This window comes from Molossus molossus, unplaced genomic scaffold, assembly GCF_014108415.1.
Source record: "Molossus molossus isolate mMolMol1 unplaced genomic scaffold, mMolMol1.p scaffold_m16_p_11, whole genome shotgun sequence".
NCBI classification, from domain to species: domain Eukaryota; kingdom Metazoa; phylum Chordata; class Mammalia; order Chiroptera; family Molossidae; genus Molossus; species Molossus molossus.
Window position 1 is genome coordinate 74,347,677 of NW_023425346.1, and position 22,435 is coordinate 74,370,111.

The 22,435-nt window shown below is 33.6% G+C and overlaps 1 protein-coding gene across 2 annotated transcripts in view; it reads left to right on the forward strand.

Annotated features, from left to right (window-relative positions):
* ATF2 (activating transcription factor 2) overlaps positions 1–22,435 on the forward strand; it is a 68,076-nt gene that overhangs the window by 40,746 nt on the left and 4,895 nt on the right. For both annotated transcript variants that reach the window (XM_036253717.1, XM_036253716.1), the window contains 3 exons: positions 6,827–6,976; positions 11,830–12,036; positions 20,099–20,204. In XM_036253717.1, the coding sequence (XP_036109610.1) occupies positions 6,827–6,976; positions 11,830–12,036; positions 20,099–20,204 (463 nt within the window). The remainder of the gene's footprint in view (positions 1–6,826; positions 6,977–11,829; positions 12,037–20,098; positions 20,205–22,435) is intronic.

A 22,435-nucleotide genomic window follows, 5' to 3' on the forward strand; every position in this document is an offset into this window, starting at 1 on the left:
TTGAACTATTTCCACATGAAGTTCCAGATTTCTGGCATCTCTTGGAAATTCAATCTGCATTTCTATTTTTCTTTTTTTAAGTTTGAAAAATTTAATAGTCCTGCATAAGATGTATTTATCTAATCAAACTGGATTTCTACTTAAGCCATTTTTCTAATATTTCAGAATATTTTCTTTCATTACTTTTTTCTATTTCAATATTTTTTTGTATAAATCCATTTATATAAAATTCTAGAGCAGGTAAAACTAATCTTTGGTGGAAAAATATTAGAATAGTGATTGTGTTTAGTGGGATTTACTGGGAGGGAACGTGAGAGAACATTCTTGGGTGTGGCAATTTTTATAGAGGTTTTGATTACATAAGTGTGTACATTTGTGGAAACATTTAATGGTACACTAACTATTTGTGCATGTTTTTATATGTATATTTCAGCCCCAATTATGTACTAATATTTGCTACTTACTCAAAATGCACCAAACAATAAGTTGGCTTTATGAATGATGGATAGAGGGATGGGTTTGTGAACAGATATGTGATAAAGCAATATAGTAAAATGTTAGTGGTAGACTGTAGTGGTGGGTATACAGATGTTTATTGTATAACTCTTCCATCTTGGATGTATGTTTGAAATTTTTTATAATAAAATGTGGAGAAAGACTCCATAGTGTTTTTCAGAAGAGAGGAGAAAAGGGGGTTAGACTGAGGATATATATGACAGATTTTTCTGAGATACTTGTTGATCTGCCTCTCTTGTTGACTTTGATTAAATTGACCTCCACTCCACACACATTCTTGTGTAAACTGGTCATTTCTAGGCAATATCAGTGAACATCTGCTTTTAGACCTCAGGTTTCTCTTCATTTTTATGGCACTCCTTGTCTATATAGAATAAGTGAAAGTGGAAGCAAGACTATTTTCCAAAATCTACAAACAACAATAATTATTTAGAAGAAAATATTTGTTACTACCTTTGAAGCTCAGGTACCTATTTGGCTTATAACTTTCTCTGGATAATTATCTCAGTTATCTTATCTGGCTTTTATCTCAGTCTTTATAACTTTGTAATAGGTGGTATTGTTTTATAAATAAAGTAAAACTTAGATTAAATTTTTAAAAAGTGTATGTATAATTTCCAAATATTTTGAGGCTTTTCTCTTTATCTTTTTCTTATTGATTTATATTTTATTTATTTATTATTTTCTTTATTGACTTCAGAGAGAGAGGAGGAAGGGAGAGGGAGAGAGAGATAGAAACATCAGTGAGAGAGAACCTCGATCGGCTGCCTCCTGCATGCCCCCCCACTGGGGATCGGTCCCACAACCTGGGCATGTGCCCTGACCAGGAATCGAACCGGTGACCTCTTGGTGCATGGGTTCATCACTGAGCCACACTGGCTGGGCTGATTTATATTTTAATTATACTATGGTTTAATAACATACCACCTTTGATATATTTATCCTGTGTTTCTACTATCTAATATAGCTATATGGCTCATTTATAAAAACAATAGGTGTTGCCGTGCTAATTCAAATAACATGAACTGGCAACAAAATATCAATTGCCTAGAATGTGAAAGGAATTCTGATTAATTGGGGGGGTTATTGTACAGAAATTATTTTATTTCACACTTCGCTCTATTGGTTTGATATTTTTATCAAATATTAGTCTGTTTACCTTGTCTTAGTAACATAGAATAAACATTATTTAGTATCCGTTTAAGAATTTTTAGTGCTTGCACATCATTATCATCAACATCAACTATACTTATATTATTAGAAGTACAGAATGAATCTATCAACCTTAGAGATTAACCAGAAATAGTTTGGTTTTTGTAGTTTAATTCATGTTTATGTATTTTGCTTCAGTTTCATTTAATAATTATTTATATAGATTGATATATATTTATGAAACATTTCTTGGATACCAAGAAATTTGGATGTGATCTGAAATTTTGAGATTATTTATTTATTTTTGCAAATGTTGCCTGTGATCATCAAGAGAGTCAAAAAAGTCTTACCTTTAAGAAGGTCATTATTTCAATAGGTACTGACAGGATTATATCATATCAATGAGATGTTTTTGTTTTTTATTTTTTTGATGCCCTCGATGGGGACTTTTGTGCACAAAAATTATTTTTTCAGGGACTACTTTTTAAAAATAATATTAGATTTTATTAAAGTTTTAAATTTAGTTCTTCCACAAGTTCTCAAGGCCAATTACAAATCTAATTATATAATCACTTTTAAAGAGCTTAAAATATAATTGTAGACTTCATCAAACTTCACTTTAAACTTAATATATCCTGTTTTCTCTATAGGAACCTCAGTTGTCTAATAGACCTTCCCAAGTACTTACTTAATAACCTTTAATTTTAATTAACCAATATAATAAGGCACGGTTTTAAAAAATATTCTTGTGCTTATAAATGTATTGTGTTTGTGTCCACTATAAATATTGAAATAAGATCCTTCTTTTTTGCTAAAGAAATTTCTTTAGAGCAAGACTTCGTTTTTTAGAACTTTAAAGTAAGACTTCGGGAAAGTAAGAGTGTGGCACAAATAAAAAATGTAGGTTGTAGGTGGGGGTCCACAGGTGCAAGATTATCTAGTACTTTTTAATACTACACAAAAATTTGTAGAATCTATTTTCTACAAAATTGCACTGTATCTCACCAAATTTAAGTAAAGGGTTTTTGTTACCCTTCTAATAGAACAATTTTCTTATGTGATATTTGTAATCAAAAAGTAAATCTTCTGAGTGTTAACCATCTAGGAATTTTGTTTAAGATGTGGTAAAGTATTTAAGTAGTATTCTCCAGAATCATTCCTTTAAGACTTGTGTGACAAACTAAGAAATATCTTTAAACACAGTGGGTAGCCAGTAGGTTTTCTGCAGGGGGTTTCTACTGAGAGCTGACAGAGGGCATCTTGGCAAATGTTCAGAAACCTACATTAACTTAGTTGGGCCCTGCATGGAACCTCATGTTCAGCAGAATTCTTCTGACCTGCCTCTGCATGCCAAGCTAATCAGCAAACACCTAATGAGCCCACTCCAAAGAAACAGACTCTCTCCCAACCTACTTCATTTTCATATGTTCTCTGGGGGTGGGGAGACAAGACTTCATGAGGACTGATGATGCTGCAAAGACCACAATAATGATAATTAACTTGCTGAATTTAGAAGATTATGCTGTTAATTAGTTGCAAAATAAAGATAAGTAATAGAGCAGCAGATGGTAGGATAACACCCAGGAGAAGGAGGGTTATTACTCTGATGAGCTTTTGTGGCACATATGAAATATGGATCTGACTTTTTCATAAATTGTTTCTAGAGAACACTTTTTTTCTTTGAACTATGATGGAGTAGTTTGTTCCTACTAAGTTCAGACAAATGTGATAAAATTTGTTTTCAAGAATACAACATATAACAGAATTTGAATAGCAAATTATTTTTAGCAGATTACCTCTTAAAGTAAATGTCAGATCAGCACAACAGTCTCTCTCTGACTATCTCTAAGACAAATAGGTTTCAATATAGTAGCTGAATTTTTCATCACTAAAATTTCTAAACATTAAAAAACTAGTCTGCTTAGAATTGTAGTAATAAAGATATTTTCATTTTCACTCAAACAGTTATATATCTTTAGTTTAGAATTTAAAGAATATAGATTTTTAAATATTATTTAATTTCATTGAGTTCTCTATCTTTTTTTACTTACATTAAATTTACTGAGAGAAATTTTTATCTTAATAATGAACTGACCAATGTCTGATATTCTTATCGAATCCTAATGTAGTTGGAATACTTAATATTAGACAAAAGCTCTAGTTTGGCAAAATTTTTGTTTAAGATATGTTTAATGAACTAGGAGCCAAAAGACAATTTCTTGTCCTGGCTCTGCTTCTAACTCATTCTGTGATTCTGGGAATTAACTTCACTCTTTGGCCTTCGTTTCTTTATCTGTAAGATGCTGATTGGACTAATTAATTTTCAGTCTCTCTACTAGCTCAAAAATTATATTGTAAAATATATAATTGTTATATTTATATACTTTTATTAATTTTTTAACCAAACTATTTGTTCTTCTTTAAAATGTCTCTAGCAAATAAATATATGTAGGTGGCTTGTAGATATCTTTATATTAATTGTAAAATTTATATGAATCATATTTAGTGACAACTTTTTTACCTAACCCATTCTAATTATTTTTAGTTTACATGTATATTTATTACTGTTGTTTTAAATCTGCATTTCAAAGCAATGTTAATTAACCCTTGAAAATCTTTTTCTTAAATTTTGTACCCAGTGGCACACTTTTCAAGTCACACTCATTGTAATCAGTGTAACAGCATGGAGCAAACATTAGAGCCTCTTCACTGGATGAGTACTGTATACCCTAGGGCAGTCAAGAGAGGATAATGAATGAATACTGATGCTGCTTTTAAGTGCTCTGTAAGGTAGTAACTTGCCCTACTAAAGATTATTCAAGAGAGTGATGTTTATGTACTTCAGACTCCCTTATGTGCAGTTACTGTATTTCATTAATTCTAAGAGTTAAGCTGTTCACTATAAAACTTTAAATGCTCTTCAATTCTATGATGTTGTCTACCTAAGGACTTAAAAATGGCTTAGCAACACATGATTTACCAAGTTTCACATTTCAACCGCTACTTATATTTATGCACATTTTATATCCAGGAATGAAAGCCCTAACCTAACACTAGAGACTGGATACTGTTCATTGTATTTTTATGTCTAATATTCTGTTTTTAAAAGATATAATTATGCAGAGTAACTACCTCCCCAGATTCTCCTTCTTTGTTCTGTTTATATGACCCAAACTTTCAAGCCCCTATCTTTCTACTTTTATTTTATTTTATTTTATTTCTTTTAATCCTACCAAGGACATTTTTGCATTTATTTTTAGATAGAGAGGGAGGAAGAGAGAGAGAGAGAGAAATATCGATGTGAGAGAGACACATTGACTGGTTGCCACCCACACGACCCCAACCAGGGCCGGGAACAAACTGCAACCGAGGTATGTGCCTTTAGCAAGAACTGAACCCGGGCCTCTCTGGTCCACGGGCCGACGCTCTAACCGCTGATCCAAACTTGCCAGGGCTATCTTTCTACTTTTAATTCTTCTTTGATCATTTAGCCTGAGTAATCCTACCTGATTATAGCCAACTACTGCTTTGGTCACTTATCTGATTTTAGTTTTAACTCATCCACTTCCACATTATCCCATCAGTTATTTGTCCCAAGTTTCTGTGTCTTGGCCACTAATGTGGTTGTTTGTGGATAATTTAAGAAAGAAGAAAAATAAGGGAGAAACTAAGAATTTTATTTTATCTGGATTTTGAAAGATGAAGTGAATGATGTGGTCTTGAGAATATATTTTACATAATAAAATATGTCTGAGGCTGAACCAGTGCTTAAGATGACCCCAAGTTCATTTTCCTAAGTACATTTTGAAAATATAGAAGTTTAAGAACTCCCATGATTCTTTGGAATCCCCACCCTCACACCCATGCAAAGAAAATAGAGGCTATATTTGAAGAAGACAGCAAACTAACATTTGAGAAGTCCTTTTGTGAGCCACGTACTTTTGCATATTATACTTAACCTTTACCTTAACCCTGCAAGGAAATTATCATTATTCATTCCCAGTTTTACAGATAAGGAAGCTGAGACTCAGATTAAATGATTTGTTCAAAGTCACTCTGATAGTTTGAGACAGAGTTAAATTCTGAACATAAAATGTATTCTTGGCTGTATACCATGTGTATACAAATATGTATACTTAAATATATAGTGTATGTACCAACCAGTGAAGATGCCAGGACTTTACATATTGTAGTGTTCTTTGCACATCATAAAGAAGTACTCTGTCAGAAAGGAGGGGGTGAACCTACCTGATCCTCAGGTGTTGTGGCTTTAGCAGTTGTTGTATCAGACTTGGCATTCCTAATCTTTTCTGGTTGTCTTTTGAATCATTAAGCAAATCAATAATGTACCAGTTGCTAACAGGGATACAAAGAAATATAAGATGATCTCTGATTGTGGGAGATAATATTCACATGTGACACATTTTTGCTGATAGAATAATAATATTGATTCAAATTGTGTTTTTATAAAGAGGTAACCATAAATGTCAAGGGCCTCATTCTAACACTAGACCTGTCATACTGTGACAGTGGGTCAGGTACAGTCCAGTTAACTGGCAAAATGGAACATAGTGCAAGGAATAGACTTGGAAGTAGATCTGCTTACTGGATACAGGAAAGACCTAAGGGAGGCAAACCCAGCTTTAGGTTCTCAGGGGAGGTTTAGCCTGACAGATAGTGTAGTGGCCTCAAAAATGCAACATCAGGTCATTGTCAAAGTAAGCACTAACATCAGACCTGCAAGCAGAGATCAGATGCCCATAACTGGAAAAGAAGAGATTTTGGTTTAAGAATCTAAGAGCCTGAGAATACTGGGACATAGGATACATGAATGGGGAAAAATAGGTGAAAAATGTACATAATTAACTTGTGTTGCTTATTTTTGTTGAACAAAGCTAGTTATTTTCAGTTAGTAATGTTTTTAAGTTTTACTCTTTCTCAAAATTGATTAGGAACAGCCCAGTTTAGAATCCTCTAGTAGTACTAGACAAAAAGACTCAGGGAAGCTTTCCAAAGGTCCTTTTCTTTATCTTATTGATATTGAATGAATTTATACCTTCCTTTACAGATACCTTTTTTGGTTAACCAAAGAGTATGCTAGGAGTTGGATTTGAGTGGAAAGTAGAGAACTTTTTAAAACTTGGTATTTGCATTTCAGAGATTAAAAGCTGCTTTGACCCAGCAACATCCTCCTGTGACCAATGGCGATTCTGTAAAGGGTCATGGTAGTGGACTGGTTCGGACTCAATCAGAGGAATCTCGACCACAGTCATTACAACAGCCAGCCTCATCCACTACAGAAACTCCGGTATGTGTGTTGTTTTTATCATTCAGCACTCTATCATCATCCTTAAAAATACACAGTGTAACTTAAATGACTATATACTTTGAAAGAAATGATTCCTGGTTATATTGTTATTCTGAAAGTATATCAGAAGTTTTTGTTGTTGTGGGGTTTTTTTGTTTTGTTTTGTTAGTCCTCACCCAAGTATATTTTTCCATTGATTTTTTTTTTTTTTTTTTTTTTTATCCTCACCCGAGGACATTTTTCCATTTTTTGTTCAGGTAGAGTGGGAGGGAGAGAGAGGAACAGAGAGAGAGGAGAGAAACATCGATGTGAAGGGACACATCGAGTGGCTGCCACCCACACGACCAACCAGGGCCGGGGACAAACCGCAACTGAGGTACATGCCCTTAGCGGGAACCGAACCCCGGTCTCTCCAGACCGCAGGCCGACGCTCTAACCGCTGAGCCAAACCGGCCAGGGCTCCATTGATTTTTAGAGAGAGAGGAAAGGAAGGGAGAGGAGGTAAGGCTGGGAGGGAGGGGGAGAGAAACATCAATGTGAGAGAGACACATCAATTGATTGCCTCCAGCACATGCCCCGACCAGGGTCGGGATCAGACCCAAAACCTAGATACGTGCCCTTGACTGGGAATTGAACTCAAGGCCCTTTGGTGTGTGCTCGAACCATTGAGCCACACCAGCCACACATTTTGTTCTGTTGATTGTATTCAACAAGTAATATATTATATGTATTACATTACTAACATAAATCAAACAGTTCTTTAATTAAAATTTGTGAAACACCACTAAAGGAAACGATATGCCACATGGTGGCTGTTCGTGCTAGAGGCCCTTCTCACTTATCTCTAGTTTGTGACTACCAGTTAGATGATTGATATTTTTATATGTCCACAATATATTTTTATAGTAAAGCGTTATTATATTTCTGTTAAATATTTCATAATTCAAGAGCTTTTATCTTCTGTACTTAAAGAATGTTGGCATTGGCATTAAAAAGGAAAACTTCCCATTTAAAGAAACACAGGTAGCCCTGGCCGGTTTGGCTCAGCGGTTGGAGCGTCGGCCTGCGGTCCGGAGAGACCCGGGTTCGGTTCCCGCTAAGGGCATGTACCTCGGTTGCGGTTTGTCCCCGGCCCTGGTTAGTCGTGCGGGTGGCAGTCACTCGTGTCCCTTTCACATCGATGTTTCCCTCTCTCTCTCTTCCTCCCACTCCGTCTGTACAAAAAATGGAAAAATGTCTTCGAATGAGGATAAAAAAAAAAAAGAAAAAGAAACACAGGTAAACATCAAGTTTTAGAATGCCTTCTAAGTATAGGTATTTACATAATTATATTTTATCTTTATGAAACCTACAACAAAGTGGAATGTAGTTGTGGTTATCCAATCCACTAAACAACTTTACTAAGTGTCCGAGAGAGAGAGAGTGAGTACGAATGTTTTAATGTAATAATCCTGGGGTTAGCAAGCTGGCCCTTGGGGCAAATGAAGCCCAGGGCTGTTATTTTAATACGGGCTACACGCTAAGTATGGTTTTTACATCTTTAAAGGTTTACCTAAAAGAAAAGAAATGAATATAATTTATTTTCGTTTACTAGTTATAGTTTCCCTGGATCTAATTTTTATTTATATTTTTATATTTTGTTTTATGAGATGAAAGCTCCACTGCTGTATCTCGAGTTTGTAGACTAGTTTATATTTATTTTTTTTAATGAAGTGGAATGAATGAATCAATGAAAGAAGGGAGAGAAAAGAGGTACATATGCTTCTAATTATCCTCAAGTCCTTGTTAGGAGTAAAAATATACAAATGTAACTCTGTAATAGCTTCTGCTTATCATACTTGGGTTTAGCCTTTGCTGTAGTAACTGAGTTGTCAATTAAAAAAATAAAACTGTTCTTTTCCAATCAGCCAAACAAGGAAACGAAAAAAATATGCTGTAAGTTACAAGGATGAAGTAAATATTTTAAGGTTGTCATTCTTGAAGCCAGCCATACAAATATTTTTTTAAGAGATTAACTTGGAATTATGTACATAAAATAGACAATCTAATACTTGATCTTTGTTATAATTAAAATGTATTATAAATGGAATAACCTTTGTAATTTGTAATGCTAGTTATTTGGAAAAGAAATTTAATCATACCATTTTGTTTTTTGGAGTTCATAGAGTGAGAACCAGTTTAGTGATTTTCTTGCAGAACTCATCTTGAGCTTATATATAAGATTTGTGCTTGTATTATATAGATTAGGAGAAGATAGAAATTTTATTTATTTGTTCACACTATTTTATTTATTTATTTTTTAACTTTTTTGTTTGTCTTGGTACGTGCCCCTAGCGGGAACCGAATCTGGGAGTCTCTGGTCCACAGGCCGACACTCCACAACCGCTGAGCCAAACCGGCCAGGGCCACACCATTTTAAAATATAATTAATTATACGTAAAAGATTGTTTTCAGGCTTCTTTAGATTGTACGCCTGTAACCACAGAGTGCTGTTTCTTTTGCGCTATTTCCAAGGGTTCATTTCCTGTCTCCCACATTCAGGTGTTCTGTGGCACAATTTTGGGATTTGTGAGAAGCTTGGAGGCATTTATTTTTCTATAGTGCTAGAGCCTAGACAATACCACAAGTGAGTGAAGATTTCTGTTTCTGTCTAACGTGAGATAACCAGACCAATTGTTGAGGGGTGAGGGGATGAATTAAAATGAAAATCTGGATTCCTGTGGGATCCTGCCCACCAGGAAAATGAGCATTAATAAATCTGACCCTTAGAAAAAGACTTACCCTAAATTTCAAAAACTGAGGAAAAGCTGAGAGTCATGTGCCACACAACAAAGTTTCAGACAATGATGGACTGAGCGGTGGTTCTATAAGATTACAGTATATGCTTACAAACAAATCTATGATCGGAAAAAAAAACAAAACAAAACAAAAAACACCAAGCAAACTACCAAACCACCACGAACATGTTTCTGAAGAGTGACATCTCAAGAAGAGCCTCAGGCAGGTCCGTCAGGAGGTCCTCCAGAGGAAGGCCTTGTTCTCGGAAAGGACAGCTCCATGGGGGCTATTGCCCCTGAAAACCTTCCAGTGGGACAAGCTGTGGAGGTGCGTGGCCCCTACGGGATGAGCCTGACCCTGTGTAGGCCAATGCTAATGTGTGTGTTTGTCTTAGTTTCTAACAAAAAAGTTTTAAAAGTAAAAACAAAATAAATTTTAAATAGCTCTAGCCAGGTGGCTAAGCTGTTTGGAGCATTATCCTTTACACCAAAGGGCTTGAGGGTTCGATTCTGGTCAGGGCACATACCTAGGTTGCGGGTTTGATCCTGGTTTGGGCGTGTATGGGAAGCAACCAACTGATGTTTCTCTCTCATGATGTATCTCTCAACATATCCTCAGGTGAGGAGTAAAACAAAATTTTATTTTTAATAAAAGTTACAGAATAGAATATAAAGAAAAAATATTTTTGTACAGATGTACAATGTATTTTAAGCGAAGTGTTACAAAAGAATTGAAAGGTTTAAAAAGTTCGATTTTATAAAGTAAAAAAGTTATAGTAAGCTAAAGTTAACTTCTTATTGAAGAAAGAAATTTTTTAATAAATTTAGCGTAGCCTAAGTGCACAGTGTTTATAAAGTCTACAGTAGTGTACAGTAACGTCCTTGGCCTTCATATCCACTCACCAGTCACTCACTGATTCACTCAGAGCAACTTCCAGTCCTGCTTGCTCCATTTATGGTAAATGATATATAAAGGTGTACAGTTTTTTATATTCTACTTTTATTTAGTGTCCCTTTTCTATGTTTAGATATGTTCAGATATACAAATACCATGTGTTAAAATTGTCTATAGTATTTAGTACATTAACATGCTGTACAGGCTTGTAGCCTAGGAGCAATAAGCTATACCATGAAGACTAGGTGTGTAGTCATCTGTACCATCCAGGTTTGGGTTAAGTGCACTCTATGGTGTTCCCACAACAATGAAATTTTCTAACGATGCATGCATTTTTTAGATTGTATCCTGTCATTAAGCAGCACCTGACTGTACACCAAAGTATGTACATACTTTCATGCCTTAATTTTAGAGAACCAATTTTTAAAGAAAATTTATGTTTTCACTATAGAAAACATGGTTTCCCATAGTGAATTTATTTTTTATTTATTTTTTAATCCTCACCCAAGGATATTTTTCCAATGATTTTTAGAAAGAGTAGAACGGAAGGAGAAAGAGAGAGATGCAAGAGACACATCAGTTGGTTGTCTCCCACACAACCCTTACCAGGGCTGGGGTTCAAACCTGCAACCTAGGTACAGGCCCTTGACCAGGAATCAAACCCATGATCCTTAGGTTCAAGGGCCAATGCTCTTACTATTGAGCCAAACTGACCAGGATCCCATAGTGAATTTAAATAAGAAATTATTAAAATTTTACTTTAGTACCTTATAATTAATTAGTTTTCAAATGATGGAATAATACCATAATGTATTAAATAATACCATAATGTACTTTCGTTTAGGTATACTTGGGGAAAATGTAAGGTCTTCACATGATCGTTTGTTTTGCATTTTCAGTTTCTTCATATTATTTCTATGTAAATGAAAATATAGAAACTTTAAAGACTGTATTTAATAAAATAGTGACTTAATGAGAATCTTGCTTTAGCAGTGTTCATTGATTTCAAGAAATTTGTTAAACCACAGAGTAATTTTCACATTGCCCCAAAATACTGATATATACAATGAGATTTAGGAAATACAGTTAGTTAGTAGCTCTGTCTTTTGCCACCTTTACTGCCTGTGTTAATTCACTCACTAGATAAAAATATAAAAAGGTTCCATTTCTGTTTATTATAGGCTTCTCCAGCGCACACAACTCCACAGACCCAAAATACCAGTGGTCGTCGAAGAAGAGCAGCTAATGAAGATCCTGATGAAAAAAGGAGGAAGTTTCTGGAGCGAAACAGAGCAGCGGCTTCAAGATGCAGACAAAAAAGGAAAGTCTGGGTTCAGTCTCTAGAGAAGAAAGCAGAAGACTTGAGTTCATTAAATGGACAACTGCAGGTATGGTGCATCTATAAATTTTGTTTTATTTATTTTAATAATCATGAACACAGCTCTTCCCCTTTTTTCTAGTGAGCTATCTTAATATTTTAGGATTCAATTTTGGGTGTGTATAGAACCTGTGTAAAGCCTAATTTTGTAAAATTCTTTGGATATTGAGATGAAGTAATATAAAACTTTCAACACTGATACAATTAAGTAATTTTAAATATGTGTTTAATTGTGTAGTGCAAAAGTACTTAAACTTTATAAAGTTGTGATATAAAGTACAAAGTTCAAAGAATCTTAAAAATATCACTGGTATTTCACTTTTCATGTTCATTTTTTGGTTTATATCACAACAATAAAGTTACTTTAGTAGCAATTTTATTTCTAAGTCCTTTTCTTTGAATTATAAATTTTGTTTTGTTTTGTTTGTTTTGTTTAAAGTGAATATAGTGCTCAAGAAAGGTGCCAGATTGACAACTTTGGAAACTGAAGGACTCTTATTATCCACAGAACAGGTACAATATGGCCAGTGGCAATAGAAATCATTTTAGGCTGCCCTGCCAATGTGCCTCAGATACATTTCTTAGGAACCTCGTGGGTATAAAGGTTTAAGCCTCCTTCCCATTCAGTCTTTGGTAAGATTTCCAATGGGGGAGCAACAAATCTGTTTCCTTTCTTTTGTCTTTTTCTTCTTCTTCTTCTTCTTTTTTTAATGTTATGAATGTTCCTCCAGTAAAATCTTCTAAACTACCAATCGATGAGCATCAACTAGAAGATTGATGTTAATGAATTGTAGTTATTGATCAGTCTTCCGAGTTAATTTATTCCCAGTTAAAAACAAATCTTTCTGTATAATTGTAATTGATAATGAGAACTACTCTCTTCTTAAACTTACTATCTTTAAAGATGTCAGTAATATAATTATCTATTTAAATGCTTAGAAAAAAGTTATTAGCATCAGAAAAAGTGTTTTAACCTGTAATATCAATTTTATAACTTTAAAATTTTTTTATATGTGAGGCAGACATCTTTTAATACTGTCTTGTGCTTTGAACATTGACATTAGTTTTAGAACAAATAGTCTTACAAAACATATTTTGACCATTTGGAAAATTTAAATATTTACCATATCACAAAAAAAAAAAAAAAAAAGAGACTTCAAATATATACTTACATACTAGAGTATGCTGAGGAATTATTATATTATCATCATCTGATAATAGCTTTTTTTAGAAAAGAATTCTTTTTTTCTCTTAACTATTAAATTGTAAAATAATATTTATATTCCATTAACAAAGTGATTTAAGTATATATATATTTTTTTCTATTTTTAACTAACAGAGTCATTCTTCCAAATGACCAAACTACTTATAGTTGTATGATTTTTAAACATATTCTGTGTTAGCCTCAGTTATCTTACCTAGAGAATAGAGATAATACCTACTAGTCTACTTCTCTGGATTGTTGCGTAAATTGGTTGAATCAGAATGAATGCAGGTATTTTTAAATACCTAAATTTTAAATTGTAATAAGATAAATGTGTTAATATTTTCCTTTGTAATTTGGCTTACTTGCCTTCTTAAGAAGTAAAGATATTTGAAAACTATAAATAGTATATAAATATATGGTTTCATTTACAGGGTACTGTTGGACTTTAGGTTGGACCAGTTTTCTGCTTTGACCCAAGTTTTAACAATATTAACAGCTTTTAAGGAGATATTGCTATTTCCTTATTTATACTGCAGAATTAGTCACTATTATTAATAGCTATGACGCTTTATTATTTGAAAACCTTGGAAAATTCAGTATTCAAAATAAATGTACTCTTTACTTCATTAATCATATGCTTTTTCCATCATACAAACTGATTAAAATGTTATTGTAAAATGTATTACATTTTTATATTTCCTGAGTGGGGTAGAAATTTCTTGAATGGAGGAATAAAGGCAAGATTTATCATCTAGGTACAAGTTAGCTAGTATATCCTTTTCAAAAGCATGAAACTTAGTCAAATTTATGATACATTGTCAGGGATTTTCTTTAAAATACTTCTGCCACAAAGAAAATGAATAAGGTTCATTTCTATATATTAACCTGGGGAAATGTCAGTAATATATTGTTGTGGGCAAAAAGAAAGTTGCTGGAAACAGTCTAAATGTCCATCAATCAGTAGAAGAATGGATAAATAAATTATGGTATGTACATAGACTGGAATATTATTTAGGCATAAAAAGGATTGAAAGTACATGCTACAATGTGGATGAATCTCAAAACATGCTTAGGTTAAAGAAGCTAGACACAAAGTCACATTATTATATGACTATTTATACGAAATATCTAGAACAGATAAATCCAGAGAGACAAAATGCACATTGGTCATTTCCAGAGACTGGGGAGAGGAGAAAAGGGAGAAACTGATTAATGGTTAACAAGTTTTATTTTAGAATGACAGAGGTGTTTTATAAGTACATACAGGGAGGTAGTTGTACAACATTGTAAATGTACTAAATACCACTGAATTATTCACTTTAAAATGGTCAATTCTATATTACAGGAATTTTACTTCAGTAAATTCCTCAATAAAAAGTTAGTTACATACTAAAATGTATACCATAAATCTTTGTCATTAGTATAAGGTTTATAGTTAAGTTATATGGATACATGTGTAGGTATGGAAATCGTGTAGTAATGAATCCCTACATAAAGATAAAATTTTAGGAATGACATTTACCAGGAGGTAACAGTGGTAAAGAGAGGTTTTAGGAAGCATGGATGGTTTGGGAAGAAAAGGTACTTCAATTATGACTTTCCCTGTTATTTTAAGTGGTTATTTGATTTTTTATTTTTATTGTTTTTTTAAATTTATTAGTCAAATAAAAAGTTTTAAAATACTGACAGACTAGTTTTCAGAGTGTGAAGAGTTAACACACTTTTAGTAGATTCAGGGAAAAAAAATATTCAGTGTGCCAACAGCAAAACCACTAACTGTGAAGAACAGAATGACTTGTAAAGAAAATTGAATGTCAGAGAAATAATTAAACTGTACTTGATGTGAACACATTCATCAATTCTACATTTTTAAAATAATTCTTCATGTGACATACAGGCTTAGCTGATTGGTGTAGTGGGCAGTAATGACTCATGGTTACTTATATATAATAAAAGGTTTAATAAATTTGAGGTAAGACTTCATATTTTTATCAAATATATATTAGGTTTTAAGAAATATTAACTATTCAATCTCAGTGCCTCAGTAATGAAATTTAATTATATTTTATCTTTCTAAAATCATTGCTAAAAAGGCAATTTTATCAAATTGTATTAGAGACATTTATGATAATCTAAACCAAGAATTGGATGGTGTTAATTATATTTTTAAGGTAATATATGATTTTGTTGTCTTTTATTTGAAATGGTTTTAACCTCTTTATGGCTTTGTTTTTCAGTTATACTCATTTGGGGTATTAGTTTTCAGTTTCCAGTTTTAGCATGCTTCCTTTATGAACAAAAGTCAGACTCTTTACCAAGAGTAATTATGTGGATAAAACTTGGGGATTTTGTTGTGGATTTTGTTTGTAAAATAGGTATTGCAAAATATATGTGGAGCCCAGCCGGTGTGGCTCAATGGTTTAGTGTCGACCCATGCACCAAGTGGTCACCGGTTCTATTCCCAGTCAGGGCACATGCCCAAGTTGTGGGCCCAATCCCCAGTGGGGAGTATACAGGAGGTGGCCAGTCATTATTCTCTTTGTGATGTTTCTGTCTCTCCTTCTCCCTTTCTCTCTCTCTAAAATCAATGAAAAAAAAAATTTTTTAAATATATATGAAATAAAAATTTAATAAAGTAATAGAAGCATTCTTTGATGACTAGATATGATATGTGAGTTTTCACTCATAAGTTAATGACATGGAAAAGGTTTTGTTTATTGGTTCATTGACTTTAAAGGAATAAAATCAGCTCTAACCAGTTCGCTCAGTGGTTAGAGCGTCAGCCTGTGGACCAATGAGTTGTGGGTTAGATTCCAGTCAAGGGCACGAACCTTGGTTGCTCTTTGTCCCCGGCTCTGGTCAGGGTGGTGCAGGAGGCAATCAGTCGATGTGTGCCTCTCTCACTTCTATGTTTCTCTCCCTCCCATTCTACCTGAAGATAAATAGAAAAATGTCCTCGGATGAGGATTGGGAAAAAAAAGGAATAGAATCAAGTGTTTATCACTTAAAGTAGAAAAGAATAGCAACAATTCAAGATGCTATACAATGCCTGTTTAATTCCTAGGGAGGAAAAGTATCCTGTGAGATAACTGTCTTCCTTCCCCCTACTCCTGATTTTTTTATTTAGAGGGGTGAAAAGAGTAATAGTGATGCCACCTGTACTTCATGCATTTTATTAAGAATTGGAGACCTAGTACTTATTTTTACTAGCCTTTACAAAAATCTTTCTAAGCCCTTACTTTCCCATCTGTCAGAGTCACAGAATACTTTATGAAGATCAAATGAAAGCAGATATAAAAATATTCTGTAGCCCTGGCCAGTTTGGCTCAGCGGTTAGAGCATCGGCCTGCGGTCCGGAGAGACCTGGGTTCGGTTCCCGCTAAGAGCACGTACTTCGGTTGCAGTTTGTCCCCGGCCCTGGTTGGTCGTGAGGGTGGCAGCCACTCGATGTGTCCCTTCACGTCGATGTTTCTCTCTCTCTCTCCCTTCCTCTCTCTCCCTCCCACTCTATCTGTACAAAAAATGGAAAAATATCCTCGGGTGAGGATAAAAAAAAAAAAAATATTCTGTAACTATGCTGTGCAAATACTAGTTATTTATTATTTATTCTATCATTAAGCATCTGTTGTGTACAGGGCACGTTATTAGACACTGAGAATATAATGAAAAAGACATTGTTGCCCGGCTAAGTGGTTGTGGGCCCAGCCCCCAGTGGGGGGCATGCAGGAAGCGGCCAATGTTCTCTCTCATCAGTGTTTCTATCTCTCTCTCCCTCTACCTTCCTCTCTCTAAAAATCAATAAAGGAAAAAAAATTTTTTTAAAGAAAAAGACATTGCCCCAGCACTTGTAAAAGTTGTGGTCTAGCAGAGGAGATAAACAGTAATTAAAATACAAGAAGAAGAGCCTGGCCGGTGTGGCTCAGTGGATTGACCATGGTCCCTTGGACTGAGAGGTCCCGGTTCAATTCCCTATCAGGGCATATGCATGGGTTTCAGGGAAGGGGGGGGATCCCCAGTGGGGGGCATCCTGGAGACAGCTAATCAATGTTTCTCTCACATCAGTGTTTCTATCTCTAAAAAAAGATATCAATAAAAAGTGGGGGGGGATAAAACACAGAACTTATGCACGTACACATAACCGATGGACATGGACAACAAAGCTGGGGATGGGTGGGTTTGGGGATGGGAGGAGGGTGTCAATGGGGGAAAAAAGAGAAACATCTGTAACAAAAATAAATTAGTAAAACATTTTTTTTAAAAAATAGGAGGAGGAGAAGAGTTATTCCTTTTCGTTTTGCAAAATATTTTCAAAATAGAACCCCATCATCTATAGTTCTGTTGTAGACAAAGAATTATTTTGTTCTCAAGTGTAGGTTTTACATCCATGACAATCTTTGAAACTGTATGGTGGGAATCTTGATACTTGATCATTGATTTTTCTTAAGACTAAACATAAGAAAAATTATATCTTTAGCAACGAGGAATTCCCCAAAGAAGAAACCATCTAACATTATTTAATTTTGAGGGTAGTGGCTGAACTAGTAAATCAAAGATCCTAAATTTATAGAACACCTAATGATCAATCTGACCAGATATCAGTGAGAAGTTTTGATTGATCAGTTGGCTACCCTGTCATGATTTTATCAGTCTGATCTGCAGATAAACTGAAAAAAAATAAATAATTTGTTCATTAGTCTATAATTAATTCTGAGTGGCTAAAAATAGAGTGGAGCAATGGTAAGACAATGCAGAAATAATTTACATTTTATTTTAGATCAGAATAATTTTTATCTTACCAAATGTTTTACTTTGATTAGAAAAATTTAATAATTGCTCACATTTGAGTGGGACTTGGACATTTTCAAAATGTTTAAATGTTCCTTAATTTACTTCACCTCTTTTTGGTATTTTTACTTCTTGGACATAGAATTTTCATAGTTTTCTCTAAGTATAACTATGTACTCAACTCTGTGCCAGGCTGTGCTGTACTCTGGGGATACAAAGAGCATAAACTCTGCCCTTGAGAAAATTCCAGGCTGGCAGAGGTGGCAAACAAGTAACCCAAAAATTACAATCCAGTGTGATAAGTACTGTGTTCACTCACACACACACACACACACACACACGACTATGGGAACAAAGAAATGGTCATCTAACTTTTCTATGCAAACTTATACTGTATTAAGCTGACTGTTACAGATGAGTGAAATAATTAGCAAGGCAAAAAGGAGAGGAAAGATTTTCTAGGTAGAGACAATAGTATGTTTAGTTACCCATGCAAAATTTCTATTTTTATAGGTAAAAAATATTAAATATTGATTATGTCATAAGTTCAAACTAATGTGAAATGTGGCCACAGGTACCAGATGATGAAGGATTGTATATACCTGACATACATATCCAGCCCTATTTTATGTTACAGAAATTAATGAGAAAAATTTGTAGACATGAGTCTTGAAATCAAGTTGATGCAGCAGAGAAAAACTTTCTTGGAAGTTACATATTGGATTGTTCATAACATGGTTTCTCATCAATAGTGTCATTTAAAAAAGCTATAATTAGCAATATTGACACTGACTGATATTTCATAGAAATGAGTTTTCTAAATAACATTTTTAAAGCAAAACTTTTGTTTTCCCTTTTGAACTTTGATTACTATAAACCCATTCTTGTCTCAAATACAATATTCTAAACAATTTAACCCTTTTATTAATGGTTCAGATTTATTATGAGCATCTATTTTTGTTCTGTGCTTTAATATATTGTTGCAGTTCATTATTATTGTGGTGTGAATATTTGACCCAACATACTTGCCTTTAGATTGCTTTTATTTTGATTTTTATGTTTGTCATTAATTACATCAGGAGACCTAATGATTCTAATCTGCTAAATTATTTTACATTAAGCTTTCTGGATAAGACCCTGGGGTGAGGGTGGAAAGTGAAATGCCTAAACTTTTGTGTACACCCATTTGTTATATTTCTTCATTTAATTTTGGGTGCATGGATGAAATCTGCATATGAGGTTAATGTAAGTCCAAATAAGTAAAGGTGTTTGTAAATTAAGATTTTTAATGTTATCAACTTGTTAAATTCATATTTCTAAGTCTTGAGTGTTGATAATTATCACTGATCTCTATGTCTTTAATATTTGGGGGTAACCCAATGAAATTAATTGGACTTTCTTGATTTGGAACTTTTACAGAGAACCTTCCAGATTAATATATCCAAAACAAAAGCTGACGTGCTCATTCTGTAATAAAGAATAGGACAAATCATTGACTTGTCAGATTTAAATGTAAATGTGTATGAATTGTCTAGGTCAAAGACAACTAAGCCATTTAGATATTACATCTACTTTCATTGGTTTCAGTGCCTTGCAATGCATTTTAGGTATCCAATATTCACTGCTTATTGTGGTTTCCCATACGGAGCTTTTCCAAGTTTTTAAAAAACTAGAAACTTGTTTGAGTTTTCAGGATAAAGTTTTCATTTTCAAGTGAATAGAGTAAATGAAAATTTGTCCTGACTCCCTTGATGTTTCTAATTTTTCAGATGTAATAAAAAATACCTTCAACAGGTAACCTTTAATATATAATAAGCAGTTTCAAGGCAAATAGTATGTAAAAACTTTGAAATATGCTATCCAGTTGTATTATCTTAAATTTTTATAAAAGTTGCAGTTTTTATACAAATAGTAAAATATAAGAACTGATTTGTACTGATTAAACATTTAAGCAGCATATTTTGTTTATTCCTTGATATTCTGTTAAAGATGTCCAATTTTCATTATCTTAATCTTGTTTTAAACAGTAAAAAATGTTTAATCTGATGCTGGTAAGGTACATAACTTGTTTCTTCTCCAGAGTGAAGTCACCCTGCTGAGAAATGAAGTGGCACAGCTGAAACAGCTTCTTCTGGCTCATAAAGATTGCCCTGTAACCGCCATGCAGAAGAAGTCTGGCTATCATAGTGAGTAATGTTCCATTACTTACAGCCTTAGGCTACATCACTGAAATACTGCCATCGTGAACCAAGCTTCCATTAAAAAACGGAGACTGAAATTCTAATATTTAATATTAAATATCAGAACTTCTACAAGGTTATCATGGAATAGGGTATACTTCTTAGAATTTAGAGTTTTTGAATTTTCCTTTTTCTAGCTTTTTTTCTAGGGATTGCTATAGATCAACAAAATGGGTTAGTTAATAATTTAAAATATACTGTAAGTACTCTTGATTATTTTGTTTATTTTCCAAGTGTAATACTTTATCTTAGATTGATAGGGTGAAACATTTCTTTTTCAGGTTTTGATCAGTGATGATTTTTTTTTTTTAATTAACTGTCTTCACTTAATATATAATATTCATTTATAGTATCAGATCCTACTATTCTTTCTTAGATGTCAACAGTCTGTTTTTTTTATTGTTGTGAACCTTTATATTGAATCTTTTAATTATTCATAAAAATGCTAAAATAGAGCAGTATTTAAATTATCTGCTTATTACTTTCCTCTTAAAAGTTTTTCCTAAAAACGAGATTCTTTTGTTTTCAGCATTTTAGAGGTTAATTGTATTTTTTCCTTCTTGTAATGCCCTTCTTTTTGATAATATGCACAATGTTGGAACCAGCTGTTACTCTTGAATAAATGGCCAATTTTGTCCATCGTACACAAATTTGTAACAAATAACAGAGCTGGGAATGCATTTGGCAACATTTATAATATATAACCCACAGCTTTCGTTTTTATGATTTAGTGATATTTCAGGATATTTGTAAATGTGAAGATTGTTTCAACCATATGTATCCACTTCATTTTAATTTGCCAGTGTCAGTAATTCAAAAGAAAGAAAAACATTTTGTGTTGGATACAAACAGTTCCTCAGGTGCTCACGATAAAACTTAATGGCCACCATCTTTACTTGTAGTCATTGTAAGCAGTTTCATCAGAATGGGCAATATTTTTTAATTTAAAAAATTCTGTAGGAATAGCAACTCTATTGCCATATATATTTAAAACGTTGATTTTTGTCAGTTTTGAGCAAATAAATTTCAGTCCTTTGATATCTAAGTCATTTTGACAGGATGGTGAAACATTGTGGAGTAAATTGGACCCACACAGAAATATGTTTGGAGTTTGTATTAACAATGATTGCTGCAGGGATGAGGCCATTATAGCTCCCATTTGACTTCCCAGCATAATTCCCTGTAGAAGCTACTGAGTTGAGCATTATGCACACATGGTTTTCTTAATAAGAGAGTTCTCTTGAATTTTGATAGTTCAAAAGGAGATGTATAATTAATTGAGTCTGTGAAATTAGAAAATTAACTCATACTGCATTTAATTCAAAATTGTCTATAATTTTTAAATCTGAGGCAGTTTATTTGGGTAACCCCAACAGTTTTCTCTCTTCTCTTGGCAGTATGTGTTCAGCAAATGTAAGCCAATTTTTCATGTTAAGCACTAATTTATAAAAGTATTTTTAAATGTATAGATGAATGGGCTTATGTACTATACCCTTACATAAACTGACTGAAAATCTAGATGAGTAAGTTTTTAGTGAATATATATTGTACTAGGATGTGAGAATGCAAGACATTTTTGGTTCGGGGAACTATGCTTACCTTTTTTCCTGTCTAGTCATCTAGATAATCAAATTAACTGAAGTATAGTTCTAGCATAAAATTAGTTCTCTTCAGCTCTTGGGAGATAATTGGACTTTGTAGAAATTTTAAAGTAATTCATATTTTCAAACTTGAAATCTTTGGGAAAAAATCTGACTTCTGTGTTGTTTAATACTTAAGGTAAATTTAGAGATTGACTTAGTGAATATTTAAATTTTGTAGAAAATATGGGGAAATTCACAAATACCTAACACTGTTCATCATGTCGCACACATCAATCGCTACTAGTGGTGAGCTGAGAGAGAAAACTAAGGTTTAGTAAAAATTAAAGAATATTACAAAATCTTGGGGTAAGGGTGACAGTTAAAGTCACACTGTCACAGAGTTGCAGTTTTAACATCGAAAGTCGTGCATCCTAGGAAACCCTCAGTCATGGGAAAACTGACAGTTGGCCCCTTAACAGTCAAATAGTGCAAAATGTGAAGGAAATTGTGGTACATTCTAAATGTTTGGGTTCCATAAAGAATAAAGCACAAGAGTGATCTTATTGCCATTAATTCATATTCTCTAGATCACTG